This window comes from Gobius niger (assembly GCF_951799975.1).
Source record: "Gobius niger genome assembly, chromosome: 3".
Classification (NCBI taxonomy): Eukaryota; Metazoa; Chordata; class Actinopteri; order Gobiiformes; family Gobiidae; genus Gobius; species Gobius niger.
In genome coordinates, this window is record NC_136854.1 from 40,877,529 (window position 1) to 40,898,286 (window position 20,758).

General features: G+C 41.7%; 2 protein-coding genes across 2 annotated transcripts; one reads left to right on the top strand and one right to left on the bottom strand.

Moving 5' to 3' along the window:
- Positions 1-389: 389 nt before the first annotated feature.
- Positions 390-15,016, top strand: LOC306960821 (E3 ubiquitin-protein ligase TRIM21-like). Its single transcript, XM_079553398.1, has 11 exons — positions 390-504; positions 2,781-3,127; positions 4,630-4,807; positions 6,391-6,486; positions 6,583-6,672; positions 8,093-8,236; positions 9,821-9,968; positions 10,058-10,108; positions 10,912-10,938; positions 11,824-11,999; positions 14,609-15,016. The coding sequence occupies exons 1-11, from the start codon at positions 394-396 to the stop codon at positions 14,975-14,977; spliced, it is 1,737 nt and encodes a 578-aa protein (XP_079409524.1). The 5' UTR covers positions 390-393; the 3' UTR covers positions 14,978-15,016.
- A 580-nt stretch (positions 15,017-15,596) lies between these two features.
- Positions 15,597-20,291, bottom strand: LOC306961100 (sterile alpha motif domain-containing protein 9-like; the record flags this gene model as incomplete). Its single annotated transcript, XM_079553711.1, has 1 exon — positions 15,597-20,291. One exon carries the CDS (start codon positions 20,289-20,291, stop codon positions 15,636-15,638), a length of 4,656 nt encoding a protein of 1,551 aa, XP_079409837.1. The 3' UTR covers positions 15,597-15,635.
- Positions 20,292-20,758: the final 467 nt, after the last annotated feature.

The following is a 20,758-nucleotide window of genomic DNA, read 5'->3' on the forward strand; positions in this document are numbered from 1 at the left end:
TAATATTAGTCAAGAAATCTGTTTTTTACACTTAAATTATGAAAAAAACATGCAAAATTAGATTAGATAGAGTTCTTAAAATGAAGGGAAAATGTATTTATTTCAAGAAATGTTTGAGCTACTCTTATATTCAAATCAAATAAACTTTACGAGGTACCGTGGCCATATATGGATCAGATCTGGCGGAGTGTCAGAGGCACAGCCGGTATTTCCAGATCGTCAGAAACACTTCATTGTTTAGTTAAATGTAGATTTTGACAAGACCGTGTGCTCCACAGAGGACAAAGGAAACCGCTGCTGTCATTGTCGACTTTAAACAATTGAAGCTACAGTTTAGTTTCCAACAGCACAAACCAGTGGCTGAAACCGCGCTCTCTCTCTGTTGTAGCCGTGATGTCGTCGTTGCCGGCGGCGCTTCTGTCCGAGGACCAGTTTTCCTGCTCCATCTGCCTCGACATCTTCAACAACCCCGTGTCGACGCCATGTGGCCACAGCTACTGCCAGGTACTAAAAACAATATGCATTTACAATTTCATCACGTCACTGGGCTCATAGGCAGCTATTGTGGATTAGTGCCTCGTCTGCAGAATATAACATGAACATAATATGACTGGGCCAAATACAAACAGTGAGTCATGACCACAGAGATATTATTAGTGGCTCCTCCCCATTACATTAATAACATCAGTAGAGAGAGTCCATAATCAAATAAATATGCTCCTAAAAAGTGTTTTTATACATGTTTTGCTTGTTTGTGCGTTTGTACTGTATGTTATGTCGTACATGTTTAATAGAGTTTGGGAAATTCCACAGTTACCATGGAGATCCGCCATCTTTGCAGCTGTTAGCATACATTTCCATCGACTAACATTTGACGTTAGCCACATAGCATTAATTGCCTAACTCATTTTTGCTTTTTTTTTTTTTGGAAAACGTGTAAAAAGACGCTTTATAGGAAACACATTGTTTTTCTCTTATTGCCATTTTAACGATACAAAATGACTTCGGCAATTAGCATATGTGGCTAGCTCAAAACAGTATAAAAAGTGGAGAAAAAAAAGCTGTGGAGCAACTCTGCTGAGTTAGCTGTTAGCTGCTGAGTTACTGCTGGTGAATCCATCAAACACACTGTGGCCTTCATGTTTTGATGTGAACAATAACTCCAGTATTTTAACTTTTAAAATCTCCATTCGTTTACAGTTGCTGCTAATCCCATAATGCTTAGCAATATGACATCACATTCCCAAACTCTATTGTACTCGTGCATGTTCTGTGTTGGTGGTAGTATGCTTTTACCCCATGGGATTGTGGGTGGAAATGAGCTCTGAGCTAAATACGGCATATTTACAGCACTCGTCTGTTCATTAATGTGCACTGTCCCATTCAAATAAATTAATAAATGAAATTAACATAAATGGAGTCACCCCTGACCACTAGAGGGCGGTATCGCAGCAATGTCAGCACACCGCCGATATTACGAATAAGAAGTGCTTTCCTCACCCATACGAGCGATCGCGATGTCGTCACATCCGTTGACCGTGGTAGGCATTTTACATTTTCATATTTGATAAACATTTTATTAAAATCCTATAATCAGCAAAAACAATGTCTATAAACAGTGCATTGCTTCTCTTGCGCTGTAACAGATCTATCATTTTATAAAACCGAGTTAGAGGCCTGTCTGCATCAGCTGTTGCCTACCATTCACCAAAACATCCGGCGAAAATTGCGGAAGTAAACAATAACAGCGATCGCTCGTATTGATCATGACCAAAGGCATATTAACTCATTGACTGCCGATTTTCAAATCAGAGAGCACTGCCGGAGGTTTTCATGAATTTGCATGTTTTTTCAAGACCCACAGAAAACTGAGTTCTAGGGAATGGGCGAGGATCAGGCTTCTGTATGGCTCTCATGGTGGGGAGCTGACATTGCTGTAATACCACCCCCTGGTGGTCAGGGGCGACTCCAAAAGACACTTGGGAGCATTGATTCTTGAGACTTCAAACGTCCCAAGAACGACTTAAAAGTCTGGCTCCAAAGAGTTTTTCTTTTTCTAAAAATAGCTGTGACCCATGTGACCACGCTGGGGTGGGTGAAATATTTTTAACCTGGCTGGCTTTTGTTTATCAGCCCGAAATTTGGAAGCATTTTCAGTACATTGACTGGCCCCAGAGCCTGTCAATCAAGCTCTGTGGAGGCTCCGTCCGCCCCGTGAGTGCAGGGTTCCCGCCTTTTTACCCTTTTAAGGAACAGGCGGAGACAGAGAGGCCATCACATTTCACACAGGACTCGGGATCTTTTTCAATGAATGGGGCTGAATGAGACTACCTCAGACCTGTGACCTGACCTGAGAGCACTGCTGCCACCTGCTGACTCAATATTTACATTGCAGCTGCACAAGGCTTTGGCAGTCAATGAGTTAAAGATAGACCGCTATTTGTTCCTAAAAAGGACACATAGGCAGTGACTCTCCTGTAAATTCTTCCCGAGCAGCAACGAGCCTCCAAAAGCAAATCAAAGCCTCAATAATAGTCTTTTAAAGTGTTTTTTGACACGCGCAAAGTCCCCATATGGTTCCATACTGTAGTGCTCTGTTTTCAGAAGCCCAGACAGAGAAAAGGAAAGGCCTGCACAGTTCAGGAATCAAACTCTGTACCTTCTTGCTGTGAGGAAAGAGCGTTTACTCAGTCTAAACACGTGTACAGCTGATCCATGAACTTCGACAACCCTTTTATTGAACTCTGCTAATCCTGTTTTGTTGTTGTTTTTGTTGCCAGGCCTGCATCTCCTTTTACTGGGACACGAGCAAAGCCAGTTCTCGAGCCTCAAAGCTGTACCAGTGCCCCCTGTGCAAAGAGAGCTTCAACCGGCGGCCGGAGCTGCACATCAACCGCACGCTGAAGGAGATCACGGAGCATTTCAAACGGGCCGCCGCCTCGGGACCGCCGGCCCCCGAGGGCAGGAGCGGCGAGGACCAGAGCCCCGTGCAGAGGAGGAAGTCCACCCCCAGTAAAAGGACCGAGATGCCCGAGGGAGTCATCAACGAGATGGTCCACCGCTTCCAGAAAACCTCCGCAGACTCGCATCACGACGAGCCGCCGCCGCCGTACACGCCCTCGCGCAGGTACGGCAGCTCTGATGGGCCAAGTGAACACATGATACAAGCCACCGTTTTCAGCTGACAGCTTGTGAAGATATCAATGACACCAGGAGACTTTCAGATTCTATCTACATGGCCTATCCAAACAAAAAGTCACCAACTGCTCATTCAGGATGTTCAGGTTGTCGTCTAATCTTCTTCTTTGGGCAGATAGTGTTGCTGAACCTAGACCTGACCAACTGCAGCAAGCAAAATTAAAAACTTAGCTCTTGGCTGGAAACAGTAGTTCGAGAAAGCATCACGGACAGTGAGATACTGATGCGAAGTAAAGTTAACCCCTTAACTCCCACCTGAACCGAGCACATTTTCTTCACTTCGGCTGTTTTACCCCAGTCCAAAAGCTTCTGGAAAAAAGGTGTGAAATAGCAACAAAACTGAGACGAAAACAATGATGGAAATGTGGAAAAGTGAGAAAACATTGACAAAAAAGTGATGAAAAATTGGTGAAAAAGTGGCAAAAATGTCACAAAAATGTCAAATAGAAATTGACAAAAAATTGACGAAAAATGACAAAAATGTGATTTAAAAAAATAATTGACGAAAAAATGACAAAAATGTGATAAAAATTTGACCAAAAAAATGGACAAAAAATGACAAAAATTTGATAAATTGACCAAAAATGACCAAAGAAATTACAAAAATGTGACAAAAATGTGACAAATGACAAAAATGTGACAAAAAATGACAAAAATGTGATAAAAAATTGATGAAAAAATGTCAAAAAAAAAGTTACAAAAATGAGTTGAATACCCAACAAAATAATTATGGAAACATTTTTTGATGACGTGAGGAAAAAGATCCTCTCGGTTCAGGAGGGAGTTAAGAGGTTAAAGTTCTTCAATTTTCAATTACTGGACTACAGGGAATGTGTTCATTGAACAGACTGAACAAGCTGGTCAGGAGGGCCAGCTCTGGACTCTGTGGAGGAGGTGAGGGACAGGAGGGTGTTGGCCAAGCTCACCTCCATCATGGACAACACCTCCCACCCACTGCGCGGGACTGTAGAGGAGCTGAGCAGCTCTTTCAGTGGCAGACTGAGACACCCTCCGTGCAAGAAGGAGCAGGTCCTTCATTCACACTGCTGTCAGACTGAACAACAAGACTGTAAAGTAACATGTTTAATTTTTTTGACAAGATTCTACAAACTCAAAGGTAAATAACGGGGACAGGAAGAGCAGCGCCTCCTGACGATCCACTCGGAGTCACGTGACGCTTGCGTGGATACAGCCAATCCCAGATTACAACACTTGGTTAGACAGAAAAGAAACAATCAGAGTTAATGTGATTCCTCAAACCTGCGTGAATAAAGAAAAAACCCTACTCCTTATAAGTTTCAGTGTTTTATAACATGGTTAAGGGTTCAAAAAAGTCGATTCTGCATGATATTGTATGCACACACTGCAGCAAAGAAAATCTGAAAACATTTAAACTTCTTGTTGTTGTTTTGCTCGTCTTTGTCTTTTCAGGTACACGGTGAGCAGTGCGACGGACCTCGACCCGAGCCTCCCGCTGTGCCCCGTTCACCTGCGCGGGCTGGCCTATTTCTGCAGAGACGAGAACGTGTGCGTCTGCAGCCTCTGCGTCGAGACGGAACACCGAGGACACAGCTTCTCCTCCGCCAAGAGGGAGTGGCAGGCCAAGAAGGTACGCACTCAGGGCTGGACTGGCGGAAAGAAATCGGCCCGGGACTTTTGGGTCAAGACCGGCCCTCTAAAAAAAACAAAAACTGTTATATTCAATGCAATAGTCGAGGTGATGAGCAAAACAATAAGCTCTTGGTTTGAACTAAAACAGTATAAGCTACGAATCGAGGGCAATAGTTGCATTTTGTTTCTGCCGAATTCAAGCTAACACCTCAGAGACTCAACACTTTAATCTTGTCATTTATAACTTGAAGGAACTTTGTAAAATTACTCAATCTTAAAATGTGCGTTCCGTTAATGAGGTTCCTCTCGCGACTGCAACACAAATAAACTTCTCAAAACCAACCAAATGATCACACTGTAGATGAAGATGAAACGGTAAAACTCACCACAGGGTTCAGGAGGTGTGGAGTGAGAATAGAAGTCCCAAAAAGGCCAAACATTGTAAATCCTTTCAATGGAAACTAGAAGATTTCCAAACTGCACTGACGACGAGGGGCAAGAGAGAGTCACCTGACAACTCCCAGCATGCACTTCTTTGCAAACATTTGTCTAAAATGTATAAAAAATAGAGGTCTGAGGTTCTGTGGGTCCTGGAGGGAGTTACAATAAACTATTTCCTCTTATATTCGCAATGTGAGGGGCATGAGTGTTATGTCCGAGAGGCCCATTGCTCATTATACGAGATTATCTGGGGACCATAACTCAAGAAAGCGCCACCAGAGGGGTATAAAAGGCGTCACATCCCTCTGGTGGAGGTATTGTGTAATTGCATCTTTGTAACGATAGAGATTCTAATGCCATATCCTGCCAATTGTGGGCCGGTGTAAGGTCTTATGGGCCTTGTCTTGATCTGACTGGCCCGACCGGTCCAAAAGTTCGTCGACCCACCGGAAAAACTCCCGGTTCTCCTGATGGCCAGTCCAGCCCAGTGTTAATTTCGTCGACTAAAATATTTAGTCTTAATTTTAGTCAAAGTGATATTTTTGACGACTAAAATTGGACTAAAACTAAATTAAAACTTTCTCATGAGACTAAAACTATGACTAAAATGTCCAGATATTTTAGTCGACTAAAATAAGACTAAATAAAAATTAAAAGCAGTGACTAAAATCATCCAAACTTCTATTGACCGTCTGAAAGAGCCTCATATAATGTAAATTCACTGCCAAATGAACAGGTTTGTGCTTTGTTCATGTGGAGCAGCTCCATGAAGTCGAGGACCACGATTAAATATTATAATGAATATTATAAATGCAAAGTCGACTAAATTGACATGCAATTTTAGTCGACTAAAACTAGACTAAAATTGAAAAGTTTTTTTGGACTAAATCTTGACTAAAATTACATTACATTTTAGTCAAAAGACTAAGACTAAAACTAAAATAAAATATGTTGTCAAAATTAACACTGGTCCAGCCCTGTACACACTTCTTCCTTTTGAGATATTTGTGTCCTGTATAGCTAGCCCTGAGTTACGTTTAGGTGTGCGGTACCTGAACTTTGACCAAAAAACTCGTTCCAAACAAGACGTCGCCTCCCCCCGTCTTACACCGTCATCTTCCTCTCCTGTCTTGTCTTCAGTCCCAGTTGGGGATTCTGGACGCGGAGCTGAAAGACCAAATCTGTGAACGAGAGAGAAAAGTGCAGGAGCTCCAGACCGCGCTGCTGGACATAAAGGTACAGGACACACAACACGCACCGCCGTTTATGAACAATTAGATGTTTTTACTCATAATTGTGATGAATATCCGTTCTCTTGTGTGTTCGGTGCAGGCGGCCGCTGAGAGGGAGACGAAGGAAGCTGTGTCTGTGTTTCTACACCTCATCGCCAACGTGGAGCGATGTCAGGCGGAAATACTGGAGGTGATGCTTTTATTTATTTAACACATTTAATTGTTGTGAAAAATATGTTTACAAAGCAGGTTAATATTATTGTTTTGTTTTAACGTCTGCTAGAATTACTCCAGGCAGTTTTTATGTTATTCAGTGCCTTGGCATCCCTGGTACTTTAAAGGAATAGGCCACCGTTTTTACATGCTGAGATATGTTCTTACCTTAGCTTTGACGAGTTCTTTAGGACCTGTCTGATCTTCACCCGTGCCTTCAGTCACGTAAACACAGCGCAGACGGCGTTAGCATTTAGCCTCTCCCTCTCTCCTCTATAGCTCCAAAACAGGTCAAGATAGAAGCTACTAAGCTCTTCCACGTTTTCCCTATTTAAATATGGTTACGTGAAGTGTTACACTTCAAAGTATAATTACACAAAATTAAACAATGTGGATTTTCTAAGCGGATAAAAGGGGGAACTATAATGTAAGGCGTAATAATACCAGGAGTAGTTCGAAATCCGCGCAGTAATCTTCACTTTACTGTGTGGATGCCAAATTAATATACTTTGTAGTGTAACTTCCCTTCACGTAACCATATTTAAATAGGGAAAACGTGGAAGAGCTTGGTAGCTTCTATCTTGACCTGTTTTGGAGCTATAGAGGAGAGAGGGAGAGGCTAAATGCTAACGCCGTCTGCGCTGTGTTTACATGACTGAAGGCACGGGTGAAGATCAGACAGGTCCTAAAGAACTCGTCAAAGCTAAGGTAAGAACATATCTCAGCATGTAAAAACGGTGGCCTATTCCTTTAATATCACTATTAACTCATTGACTGCCAATGACGCCTATAGATGTCAATTAGGTTTTTTTAATGGGAACAGCTGCAGCAAAGCCTTGAGCATGTCTGGTGTTAAAATCTTAGTTGTGCTGCCTAATGCCGCCACCTAGTGACTCAATAGAAGAACTACAAGTTATTTTATTGAGTCACTAGGTGGCGACATTGCTCTTTTTTGCTTGATTACAAAAAGCTTGTTTTCTCAGCTTTTTGGTCAGAAAACAGCAATTTGGGTGATTTCATCTATTTTCTACGAACGATTACGTACGTTAGAATGGAAAGAGGTACAAACAAACTTTTTCTTTTAGATGAGAAAAGAGAGTCTAGTCTTTCTTTTGGTGGGTTTCGTGTTGACATAGACCAAGACCTAAATTTTCTGTGGGTCTTGAAAAATCCTGAAAAAACTCTGGCAGTGGGGAGCTCTCTGATGTGAAAATGGCTGGCAGTCGATGAGTTAAGCATCTATTCTGATGAACGCCTTTTCCAGGTCGATTCATAGAGAATATGGTCAAATATGGTATTTTTATAACCCCATAAAACAAGAAGTGATGAATGATTAAAAAAAAAAAATCTGTCTACATACTGAAATTCATTGTGGAGCGAATACTTTCCTCTGTCAGGTGATCGAGATGAGCCGCCGAGCCGCGGAGCACAGGGCCCAGAAGCTGCTGAAGGAGCTGGAGGAGGAGCTGTCCGAGCTGAAGAAGAAGAGCGCCTCTCTGAGCCAACTCGCTCTGACCGACAACTACGTGCAATTCCTCACGGTGAGACACTCGAGGACAGGGGGCAAGACATTCTGTACAGATGTAATCGCTTTAAGGAGACATATCATCATGCAAACGTTTAAATAAGGTTTTAAAGCGATACTAAGTAATACTAAGCGATACTCATGCCCCTAGAGGCCATAAGCGCCACTGCAGGTGTCGTAGTTATGGGTTTTACTCATTATTTGTCCGTGAGAGTAAATACTACGCTGACAGAAAAGACCAAGGGAGAAGAGAGGGATATTGTGAATACTGTTTAAGTGGTGCTAGCCCGCAGTTAGATTTGCCCGTTAGCCTGTTAGCTTCTTCTTCGTGATTCCATTAGTGTGTGTTGAGCCTCCGGGTCAGAGCAGGGAAAGCTGCAAGTGTGGGTTTCAGGCCAGAGACACCAGGGGGAGATGAAAGACCCCCCAGTCGTCCCATTAACACTTGTATTACCCCCAGAGGGACTACGGAAAGGATTCATTAAGGTAAACAAGTTACTTAGTATTGCTTTAATGAGCACAGCATATTAATATTCTGCCAAACTGTGCCTATAGACAAATGAGATTTTGGGTTTATTTTCTATTACCTGTATTCTGTGCCTTTTTAAAGCCCATAATCCATCACCTGCTCTGAAGTAAAACACTGTATTTTACCAGCAAATGTATAAAGAAAGAAATGTATATATATTTTTTGTATAAATAGGAAAATGTTTGTGAAAATCCTGACCATCTCAGTCTCACTACTCACTGCCTTTTCTTTACATACCCATTACTTCAAATTTTATAATGTAAAATATGCTACGTTACCCAAAAGAATGTTCTCAAGGTACTTTTTTTTTTTTTTAAAGGGGGGGTATTATGCAAAATCGACTTTTTCAAGCTTTACATCATGTTATTATGTCATTCCCTCATTAAAAACACGCCTGAAGTGTTGCCTTGGCACATTCACGTATTTTTGAGTAATCTGTAAAAACTCTGATGGCGGCCATTTTAGGGATAGGTTTGCCTGAGTCCTCCTAGGAACGCCCCCACCTCCTGGAGACGCCTCCAAGCTTTCGTCTCCAGCCGAGTAACCAACCACTGCTCCTCAGCAGAACCCCCTCCCCACTGATGCCACAGACAGTGTGTGGAGGGGGCGTGTCGGAAAGGGTCAGAGGTTCTTAAAGAGACAGAGGCCTATTTCAAGACATTCACTACAGCCATTTTGAGAGAGACATTTTATACAAGGCAGTTATTCTAATTTACTGCATTTACAGACCAATAGAAGGTTTGGTCATCATTGTAGTGTGATATAGACTGGTGCTATGTGACTGAAAAAAGAATAATACCCCCTCTTTAAGAACCTTTAGTGTTTAGTGACCCCTTTGTTTTTGAGTCCAGGTATTGAAACAGATTCTGGTAGATACTGATTGTGTTTAAAGGTGGTATTATAATGTACTGCATGGGCCTTCAGCTTTCCAAAAATCGAAACGGCTGTGGTTCAGCTTTGACACTTTCCACATAGGTGCTTCCAATGATTTTGTCATTCACACACATTAAAATAAAACAGGTCCGTCTTGTCCCGTATAGTTACAATACCACCCCTCATCTTCCGTTCCAGTCTTTTGCGTCTGTGTCCGCTCCTCCTCAAACCAAAGACTGGTCGGGGGCGTCCGTGGCCTCAGAGCTGCCCTCTGGTGTCGTCCTGAGGAACATCACTCAGACCATAGAGCGCTTCAAGGACGAGATGTGCAAACTCACGGAAGTCTGTAAGTCCCATCAGGTGTTTCAAAGGCACGGCGTGTTTATTTGACACATAAGTAAGTTTCTAATATTGCGCTGTTTTTCTTTGTTTTAGGGAAGGTGCCGAAACCAGAAGTGGAGCAGCCTGTTAGCAAGAACACCCCAAGTAAATATTCCAGCAAATATCCCACACATTTGATTTAAGGCGAGACACTACAGGTGAATAGGGAAAAAATGTATATTTACAGATATCAATTTGAAACTTTTGCTGTAGATTAACTGGCATAAATGTGAGAAAAAATACATGGCAAGTTTTCTGTTATTTTATCTTTTCATATAAGAACAAGGTGTTTTATGCCTAAAAATGCCCCATATTTCCCATCTTTTTGGCGACGAAATCTGAATAATGGATAGAGCTACATTCAAATTTATGGTTTCATTTTATTGATAAATGAGTTGCCAAGACTTTCTCAGAGGGGATTTTGGATTTCTTGTTTAGTTTTAAAATAAGCTGTTTTTTAGTGGGGAAAATGTGTAAAAAAAAAAAATTTTGCCTTATTTTTTGACATTCAAAACTCAGTAAATGGGGCTTTAGGGGTTAGATAATTAAAAATCCCTCTGAAAAAATCCTCCAAATATTGTTCAGTCCAAGGCTGGAAAATTTGAAGTCTTTAGGTCCGACTGACGTGGACATAGTGTCGCCACAATGACAGAAAAATGTGTTTTGAGAAAAAGGCCCTTGAAATTGTGTTCTCCCATATAAGTCTATGGGGGAACATTGAATCAGCGCCATATTTAAACATGTTTTTGTGAAGATTCGGTATATTTTTGGTTTCCGGGTGAAAGCTTGTATGTTCAGAGACCAATTTGGCCCAAAACCTGACAACTGAAAAAAATGACTTTTGCCTGTAGTGTCTCCTCTTAATTTGATTACAACAACATATTAATGACCATCTTTACGTTTTGCAGAAGTGAGAAGAGTCCAGGAGTATATGGGTGAGTTTGGACGCTTTTACTGATTATTTTTTCATTGGTGAACCTTTAATATTCGGAAATTAATTGATTGAACAAGTCTTGCATTTTTCCTGCACTTTATTTTACACCACAGTGTGCTGTTACTAATGCTTGTTATTCATTAACATTGCCTGAAATGTACAAACTGTCCACTAGGGGGTACTGCATCTCCCAGAGCCCACATACATATTTCAGCTCCTGTTTTTCTTACTGAAAAACAGGAGAAAGACTAATAACAATTACTTATTTATATGTCTAATCAAGTCCGACATAAGACAAAGAGCTGATCTCTGTTTTGAGTAATTTAATGAAAAAATCTGGCCAGAGAGACACAGTAACGTTGTATCTGACTGTGCACTAACATAGGTCTATAAGAACACAGTACACGGCATATACAGGTGAAACTCGGAAAATTAGAATATCTAAAAGTGCATTCACTGCTGCTGTTCAACTTAAACTGTGAAACTAATATATGATTGACTCTTTACTTGCAAAGTGAGACACGTATAGCCTTTAATTTGATTATTATGGCTCAGCTTGTGCAAACCCCAAATTAAAAAATCTTGAAAATCTTGAATAATTGGACTCTAAGCCATACTTACCTGTATAGATTTGTTTTTTCTTACCAAAATAATACACAGCATTTCCTTGTAATTTATCCTGTGGTCTAATATGTATGTAATATTTGTGCAGAATGAAGTGCCTCCAATACTAGTAACTTTGTGGGTGTTATTGTAGCACTGAATGGGTCACAATATTTCAAGAGAACGGCAGTATTGACAGTATAGTTTAAATGTTACCATGACGACATCTGAAGCCAAAATAAATGGCAGCTGTGGCCTGTACTTACCTCCGGTTCTGCCCCAGAGGACATCACCATGGACCCGAACACGGCTCACCCGCGCCTGGTCATCTCGGCTGACGGGAAGCAGGTCTTCTGTGGAGAGCGACACCAGCCCGTACCCGACAGCTCTGAGCGATTCGACCGCGTGGTGTGTGTCCTCGCCAGGGAGGGCTTCAACTCGGGCCGGCACTACTGGGAGGTACGTGGATGTGTAGGACGCTGCAAATGTGTGTTTTCTATTTTAACAGATTTCTGAAGCAATCATGTAAACCATCTCTCTTCAGGGGTGGTTCTTCACACTCAGCCCTATAGACCCAACTACTTGTTTACCCCAAAATGAACCTACCCCTAAAATGAACCTATTGTCCTGACGTGTTCATGATCTCCATATCTCATCATGGCTAAAGGTCCACTATGCCGGGGGTTTCCAAACCCTAAATATAGATACAGACGGCAACTCGTCATAGAAGGGGGCGTGGCTTCGCCGAGGGGGAAAATAGAATCTTTTGGGAAAGACATTTTTCCACTTTTTTTAGCCATTTTCTGGAGGAATATGAATTTATTTATCACATACAAATAAAGTCAAGTGAAAATCGGGCCTATATGGATATTTTCTTATAGCAGATTGTTCAGTAGAAGTGAAAAAACGGCAGTTGTAGCTAACGCTAGCTAACCGTTAGCATTAGCCCGATGCTAACATGTAGCATCCTGTTAGCATTCTCCGTTTTTTTAAATGTATTTATGGGCTGTTGAACCACTTTGCTCCTCTCCATGTCTTTGGATCTTGATTCAGTAGAAACTATATTCACATTTCAGCGTTAAAGTAGTTTTTGAATAATTAGAGAAAGTTTCGATTTTCTTCAAAATTGTTTTCCCCTTACCCATATATGGTCATGTTTGAAAACAGTTGATTCCAGAGATGGCGTCTGTATCTATTGGGATTAATTAAAGTTCGGGAAAATCCACTGTTACCATGGAGATGTTTGTGGCTCCTAGCATACAATTTCCATAGACTAACATTAGCAAGAAACAGTATAAAAAGTGAAAAAAAGCCGTAGAACAACTCTGTTACCTGTTGAGTCACAATTGGTAAACACATCTAACACATTGTGGCGTCCAAGTGTTTTAACTCCAGTGTTTTACCTTCTCTAGTTTATTATTGCTGCTAATCCCATGATGCAACAATATCCCATATTGAACCAATAGCCTACCGACTCCCGTTTTAAACACACATCTTTCACCAACTAAATCTAAGTGAATGTGGACACGCAGTACCACATTCTGAAGCTCAGAACCTGGAAATTCTATCGCTTAGTTTTAACCTCCACGTACACACTTTTGATGGCCGTGCAAAACGCCACGGCTAGCAACAGCAGGTTAATGCTAGCAGCAACTAATTAAGATTCAAGATTCAAGATTCAAGAAGGGGTGGGAGGGGGGGCAGCAAGGCAGTTGGAACCCAGGGTGCTGAGGGCGCTGCAGCACCCCCTGGTGGATAATTTGCAAACTGCAGGCAATATGAATTAATATGAAATATGCACGGAAAAAGCGTTTTTGGGGTCAGGATGTTCTCTATAGTCCCTCTGTAGAAGAACCACACAGTGATGGAGCTGGTCAGGATGTTCTCTATAGTCCCTCTGTAGAAGAACCACACAGTGATGGAGCTGGTCAGGATGCTCTCTATAGTCCCTCTGTAGAAGAACCTCACAGTGATGGTCAGGATGTTCTCTATCGTCCCTCTGTAGAAGAACCACACAGTGATGGAGCTGGTCAGGATGCTCTCTATCGTCCCTCTGTAGAATATCTTACAAACAATATCTTTGCTGAAATTCCTACACCACTGTGACCAAAATGTGTGAACTGAGTTTCAGATCAAGACAGAGGCAGACTGGGACTTAAAGGAATAGGCCACCATTTTTACATACTGAGACATGTTCTTACCTAACCTTAGACGAGTTAATATATCCCCGTCTGGTCTTTGTCCGTGCGCTCTGTCAGGCAAACGGAGCACAAACACAGCTTCTCCCACATGTCATATTGCTCCAAAAAAGCTCACGATAGAAGCTACCAAGCTCTTCCACGTGTTCCCTATTTAAATAAAGTTACGTGATGTGTTTTCATGCGAAGTATATTTACACAGAAATGTAACATGTCGATTTTATAAGCAAATAAAAAGGGGGACTATATTGTGAGGCGTAATGATACGAGGAGCACGACGTCCGCGCAGTAACTCCTAAAGGTTATTGACGGAAGTGAGCGCGGGGAAGTCTTTAAAACGGTGGCCTATTCCTTTAAAACAGCCCTGGATCCTGACCAGCCTGGTCAGAGTCAAAGACCTATGCTAACCTCTTACCACCCGCCTTAACCGACCAAGTGTACTTTCTCCAGTTCGACTTTACTCAAAGCTCCTTGGCTGGAGAGTGTAACGTGTCATTTGAAAGCTAACACCTACAAAAGTGATTGTAAAACCCTCATTTTCTGCGCTACTTTGAGCTTTAGATTTGGGTAAAGCTCAAAGTAAGAGGTTATGGAGAAAATTGAGAGGCCAAACCGGTGGCGCCAGTGGCCCTTCTGTGCCCTTCCAGAATGGACATATGGCCAGTTCGCTCCTGGATCAAGATGTGATGTGTCCCTGGCTTTGCTCTCAGCACAGCTCCCCCTGTTGGGCTGCTCTTGTTTAACAGCTTCATTAAAGTCCTACACTGCTATGTTTGTGCCCGGGATTAAAATGTAAATATTTCCAGCTGTTAATGAAATCTCAGCTTTCTTATATTTACCACTCACCCCCTGCCTGTTTTTGTGTGGCAGGTGGAAGTGGGCGGTAAAACCGACTGGGACCTTGGCGTGGCGAGTCGCTCCGTGTGCCGTAAGGGTAAGATCACGGTCAGCCCGGCGCACGGATACTGGTTCCTGAGTTTACGGGACAAAACGGACTTCGCCTTCCGCACCGAGCCGTCCACCAGCCTCACCGTCGGCTCGCGGCCCTCGAAAATCGGCCTCTACGTCGACTACGACAAAGGCATCGTGTCCTTCTACAACGTGGACGCCAAAGTGCTCATCTACACCTTCACCGACAGATTCACCGACGTCATCCTGCCGTTTTTCAGCCCATGCACCAACAAGTCCGGCAGAAACGAGGCGCCGCTGATCATCTGTCCCGTGTCTACTATTGAGTGAAATCAATCTAAACCTGTAGTGCAATACTCGCATACAATAAGTGACCCCCTGGTTGCATTGTACTTTGCTTTTTGTGTTGCAAAAATATGTTTCTGTAATTGTTAAGATATTGTTTCTTTTGTAGATAAAAATGTTAATGCTACTCAATGTCTCTTTTTCCATGATTTATTCCATGATGTATTTACAGGCGATGGTAGCTAAGTGTAGGCTGGCACTGTCTCTTACAAAAATGTGATGTGTAAAAGAACACAAACAAAATAAAGTGTATTCATTTTTACATTTATGTATTTTGTTCACTACAGCTTAATAAAATAAAGTTAAGAGTCATTATTTCCTCACAAACAAAACATTTGCCACATCTGACATTTTAAATCCTCTAAAATGCAACTGTACAGAAAGTTTTTATATTAAATATAATTGTGAATCATGTCTGTTGTAAATAAAAACATTGAATAAATGATGTTCTGGCCCTATGCTTAAATTTGTCAAAGAGTGGAAGTCTTTACATAACTGTGGACCATAACCATAAAAGAAAAAGTTTAGCGGTGCCTCTTTTGGCTGTTTTGCTGTGAAATGAGAAAAACAATCACTTCTTTCTCTTTGACAAGACATTAGGTATTGATTTTTATATATTATTTAAGCATTTACTTTAAGTTCTTTAATTCTCATATTCAACACCATAGGCCACCGGACCTTCCAAGGTGAAGCCAATGTAGAAAGAGACCTCTTCATGACTGCTGCCACTTCGAATGTCACCGCGGAACGCTGAACGGATCATTATCTTGGTGTTTGTGCCGTAAGTGACGTAAATGTCCCCATTCACAGTGTGTCCTTTAACTCTTAACAGCTTCTCTTGGATTATTGAGTCACTCCATGCTGATCCACTGTGCCAAAGGTTTCGAATTCGGTCACTAGATTTGGATTCTTGTAATATCTGGTCAAGCTTTGCTTTGCTGACAATCCGTTTTAAACCATTTGATTTTCCCAGGAAGAAATGAGCAATAGCACTTCTTGAAGGAAACACAAAACCAAAACGTTTAGAGAAAGATCTTTTGGCTGATGCGATGTAAGTGGTGATATCTGTGAAGTTTTTAAGAGGCTGGTCCTTTGAAGGCCACATCAGCAGCATGCAGAGGTAATAGAGCTCGGACATATTTGAACGAGTGCCTTCTTGTTGCAGAGCATCCTTTAGGAGTGTGACCAAGTCTTCATATCTTTTCAACAGACAGGACTTTGGCTCTACACTGTGAAGAACAATGTTTGCAAGGATGTAGTTAACGGTGTCAGAAGTTGATGGAAATCTGCTTCTTGAATTTCCAAAGATGAATTTCCATTTCTCGAGAATATTTTCTTTTTTTCTTTCATTTCTATGGCTCAAACTCTGCAGAATCCCAGCAAAAGAATCCGCTTGCATCATCTCCAGATCACAGCGATGATCGTCTATTTCCTGATGCAGGCTTAGTTTGGGATTTATTTTCTTTTCAGTCAGCTTCTCTTCCTCTGAGCAACTAAAAAGTTTGATGTACTTCTTAAAAAGTTCAGAAATCCTCCGTTTGTTTCTTTCATCCACTGTTTCCTTTGTGAAAGGCACATGTCTGGGCCTCAAGTAAGTGAAGTAATCCTCAAAGAAAGTAAAAGTTTCTTTTAGCCTGGGTTTTAATGATACAAGAAATCTCCCATGGTCTTTGAGGACTTTGACAATTGCATCCACTCCTGAATCCTTGTAATTGCCCAACATGCTAACAGGTTGGTTCCCTCTAAGAACCTGCAGTAATTTGTCTCTTTCATGTCTGTCACTGGCTGGAAAAATGGGAAATCCAGTGATAAAGTCAAGAAGCATTATTATAACCTCAGTTTCCCCAAGATAACCTGATATATTGTAATATTTCCTGACTTTTCTAAAGTGTAGATCAAGTGGATCATGTTCATCTTTCTTGGCCAGTTCCTGTGAATCTCTGAAAGCAGACGCAGCTTTAGAGGCTAAATTTAAACATTCATCAAGTGATTCTGGAGACTGTTCCTTGGAATCTTCAATAATCTTTTTGAGGTGGCTTTTGTACACCTGCCCCACAGTGTCTGCGATGTAGGAGTTGGATCTTTTGCTCTGAGCGTCTAAGGCCCACTTGAGCGCAGAGTCAAAGTCTTTCTCATTCAGGCACATGTGCCGTGCCAGCGCTTGAGGCAATGTTGCACTTCGATCAAATCTTTTTACTGCCCTTTCAAGGACTTCATTAACCTTATCAACACCTTCTTCTTTTTGTATGTCCTCAATCAAAGGGGAAAACAGTGTGTTCTTATCGTCTCCCTGCTCTCGGCGACTTCGTGTGACCAACATACTGTGGATAAACTGTGTCAGGAAGTCCTTTCCCATGCACGTCTTATAGATGATCTCATAGTTTAACAAATCAAAAGTTATGTCGGACAGACTGACTTTATGCTCTTTAAAGACTTTCAGGCAGTTTTCAGCAATCATCTGATGTAAGAGCCGCACTGCTTGGTAAGTACCATGTTCTTCAACATCAAAAGTTTTCAAAAGAATTGAATATGGATTCATTTTATCTTCCAGTGTTTCTTTTCTCCAAAGTGGGTTTCTTATTTCCATCAGCTCTTCGCATAAAGAGAGTGACATGTAGGAGTCATGAACATATGTGTTCAACAAAGCCAGGAAACCCAAGAGTCGGCCCTGTTTGGAACCAACATCAAGATCTTTGAGAATGTTGTTCACCAAATCACTGATGTAATCTTTGCTGAAATCATTTTTCATGATCATGAACGCATAAAAAGTGTCCGGCTTGTCATGGCTTTTTTTGAGTTCTTCATATTTCTTACAAAACAAATCCTTCTCTTTTGGTGAGAGCTTTGCGCTGATGCAGACGTTTGGATTATAACAGTTTCTTGAGGCTTCATCAGGAAATGGAGTTCTCTCACAGTTTAATATCAGTACCAGTACCTTGTTGGGATGATGTCCATCAGAGGCTGTATTAATGATACATTGCCTTAGATCCTCCACATCGTACCAATTGTCTGTCAAGAGCAGCACTGGTGTGGAGCCTGATTGGTCTTGTTTACCGTATGTGAGCAGCTTCCTGACTTGCAATGCAATGTCTTTGTTTGTCACGATTTGGTTTTTAACAACTGCACATCTGAATTTGTTTTTTAAGCTCCAGAGAATGTGCATTGCTAAAGTCGTTCCCCCACAGCCGGGGTGGTGGAAGAGTGACACGATCACACATGGAGACATGTGACTCTGAACTGGACAGATGATACGATGAAGCTCAGTGTATCTGTCTCGTTTGATGAAAGGCAGGCTGCCCGGCTGCTCCGACAAGTAAAAGTTCCACCAGGACACTTGTCCTCCTCTGTAAAAATCCTCCTCTATGTTTTTCTTAAACTCTTCGTAGGATTTCTTTGTCTCAATTTCTGTGTTTTCACATTCATTTTCACACAGTATTTCCAAATCTGGCATCATCTCTTCGTCTTTCTTTTCCAGTTGAACTGAGCTAGAACCAGTGGAGGGTAAGAATCTTCTGGAGGCTCTTGTCTGTGGTTCTTTGAGTGTTTTAATGGTGCTGGAGATCTCCTGGAAACTCAAAGAGTGGATACATTTATTAGTGATGTCTTCTTCACACCATCTCTCCACCAAATTCTTCCAGTGACTGAAGACTGTGGCGTCTTTGCAAAGACAAAGCATATTGTCCATCCCCTTCAATGAGCGATACAAAGCACAGAATGTTTCCAAAATAGGACTTGAGATGTCCGTTACCGCAGAGTGAAGGATTATTATGACCAATAACCCGTGCTTGGGAAGCAAGTCTGAACTGCAAAGAAAAGACACCATGTTGGTGATGTCACCGGATCGTTTCTTCAGCCACTCGCCGGGAGTGAGCGGTTTCTCTAAGTCACCCTCTTCACCGGCCTGCCCATTGCAGAAAATCCAGCTGGTTTGTTTGAACAGGTTAAGTTTTGCGATAACTGAAGTGCTGTCTTGAGTCGAGTACATGTGTGGGAAATGCAGATTTGCAACACGGTCTTTTCTGTAAAAGTGGCATGTTCCATCTTTAGCCGACTCTGGATCAAAATCTAAAACTGCAAACAAGTTTAGCTCTTTCAGAAAGTCCATGTGCTCCAGTTGAGTTGAATGACATTTGTCAGTGACAACAAAGACCTGGATGGAGTTTGAAAGTGCATCTTGTCCCCGAGTGATCAGCTGTTTGAGTCTTTGACCCTGGTTTTCACAGGAAGGAGGAGGTTCATGTCTCTGTTCTGCTGCTCTGCGAGCAGATGCCCAATGCTTTACTTTCTCATCAATGTCTTTTATCTTATCTTGAAGAACACGTGGATTTGAATCTGACAAAATGTTGACTTTTCTGGACCCTTCTCTCACAAAAAGGCATTCACTTTTGGAATGGTGTTTCTCTGTGGACGGAATATTAAATATTGTGTAGAAAACACTCTCCAGAGTCTCTGAATACAAAGGAATCACATCCACTTCAATCACACATTTGTCTGAAGCTGTTCCGTCTTCACTTTGGACCTGGATGAACACAGGAGGCCGGATGCAGGTCCTGGCAGAGGTTTTGTGTTTCTGATCAAAGTATTTACTCACATTTAATTCAAATGCCTCACTGTAAAGACTCCTAGAGCTGATTTTGTGGCCGATGATCTGACCATGTTCTTCACTTGGTTTATCCTTCACTCCAAAATGAATCGTCCCGTTGGTTCGTGAATTCATGCAGCTCGCCGCGAAACAGAACATTTCATTAGTGAACTCAAACAGAGCCTCTTTCTGACTGACCTCCTCTGAATCTGGCAGAAGCTGATACTCATGAACAGGCTCTAGAAGATTACTTGGACCCACTACAGCTGGGAGGAAGTGGTGCTCTGTGTAAAATACTGGGACATTGCTTTTGTCAAATGAACGCATCATACTCACTGGTCTCTTCATTTGTAAAAATGGTTTTATCTGGAGCTGTTTCTGAAAAGACTCTGAGATGTGCTCTTCATAAACATCTGTCTCCTCTTGCAAAACTGACAAACGTTCACTGTGAAATCCTGAGTCTGCTGACACAGTTTGTGTTTCCAGATGATCCTCTGTTGCTGCACTCGGCTCAGAGCGTCTGAACTTCTCCACCTGACGCACAATTTGCAGAGCTTGTGCAGGTGGAACCCCAAGCTCTATAAGGTCCTGTTTCTTAAAAGACGCTAAACCAGCTCCTGTGGTTCCTTGAACATATAGATTCTGTGCAACATTTGATGGAATCCGAAGTTTAGTTTTCAGCCAATGTTCAACATTTTCTGTTGTCCAGTCTTCCATTGAGGGAGGAAGAGCAGCAGCATCTTCAGTCTATGAAAATGACAGATAAGAAAATACATACAGTTGCACAAATAAATGATGTGATTTGTACTTCAAGGTTTACATACCTTTTCATGTGTCTGTCGAAGAGCAGGATTTGCAGTTTTCACATTTCTGTTAAAAGAAATGTTTTATTATGAAATGAACCATGATGATCCAACTATGATGATTAGGCTTAACCAGAAGTTCAAACAGAATCACTCTCAGAGATGGGAGATGTTTCTATTTTACGTATTATACAGTGCCTCTCGTAAGTATTCATACACCTTGAACTTTTGCACATTTTGTCATGTTTACAACCCTCAACATAAAGATTTTATTTAGAATCTTTTACTGAACGTTCACACACAAGTTACAGACAGCTGTGAAGTGAAAGCAAATTGATACATGATTCTGTTATTTTTCAAAAAATAGAAAAGTGAAAAGTG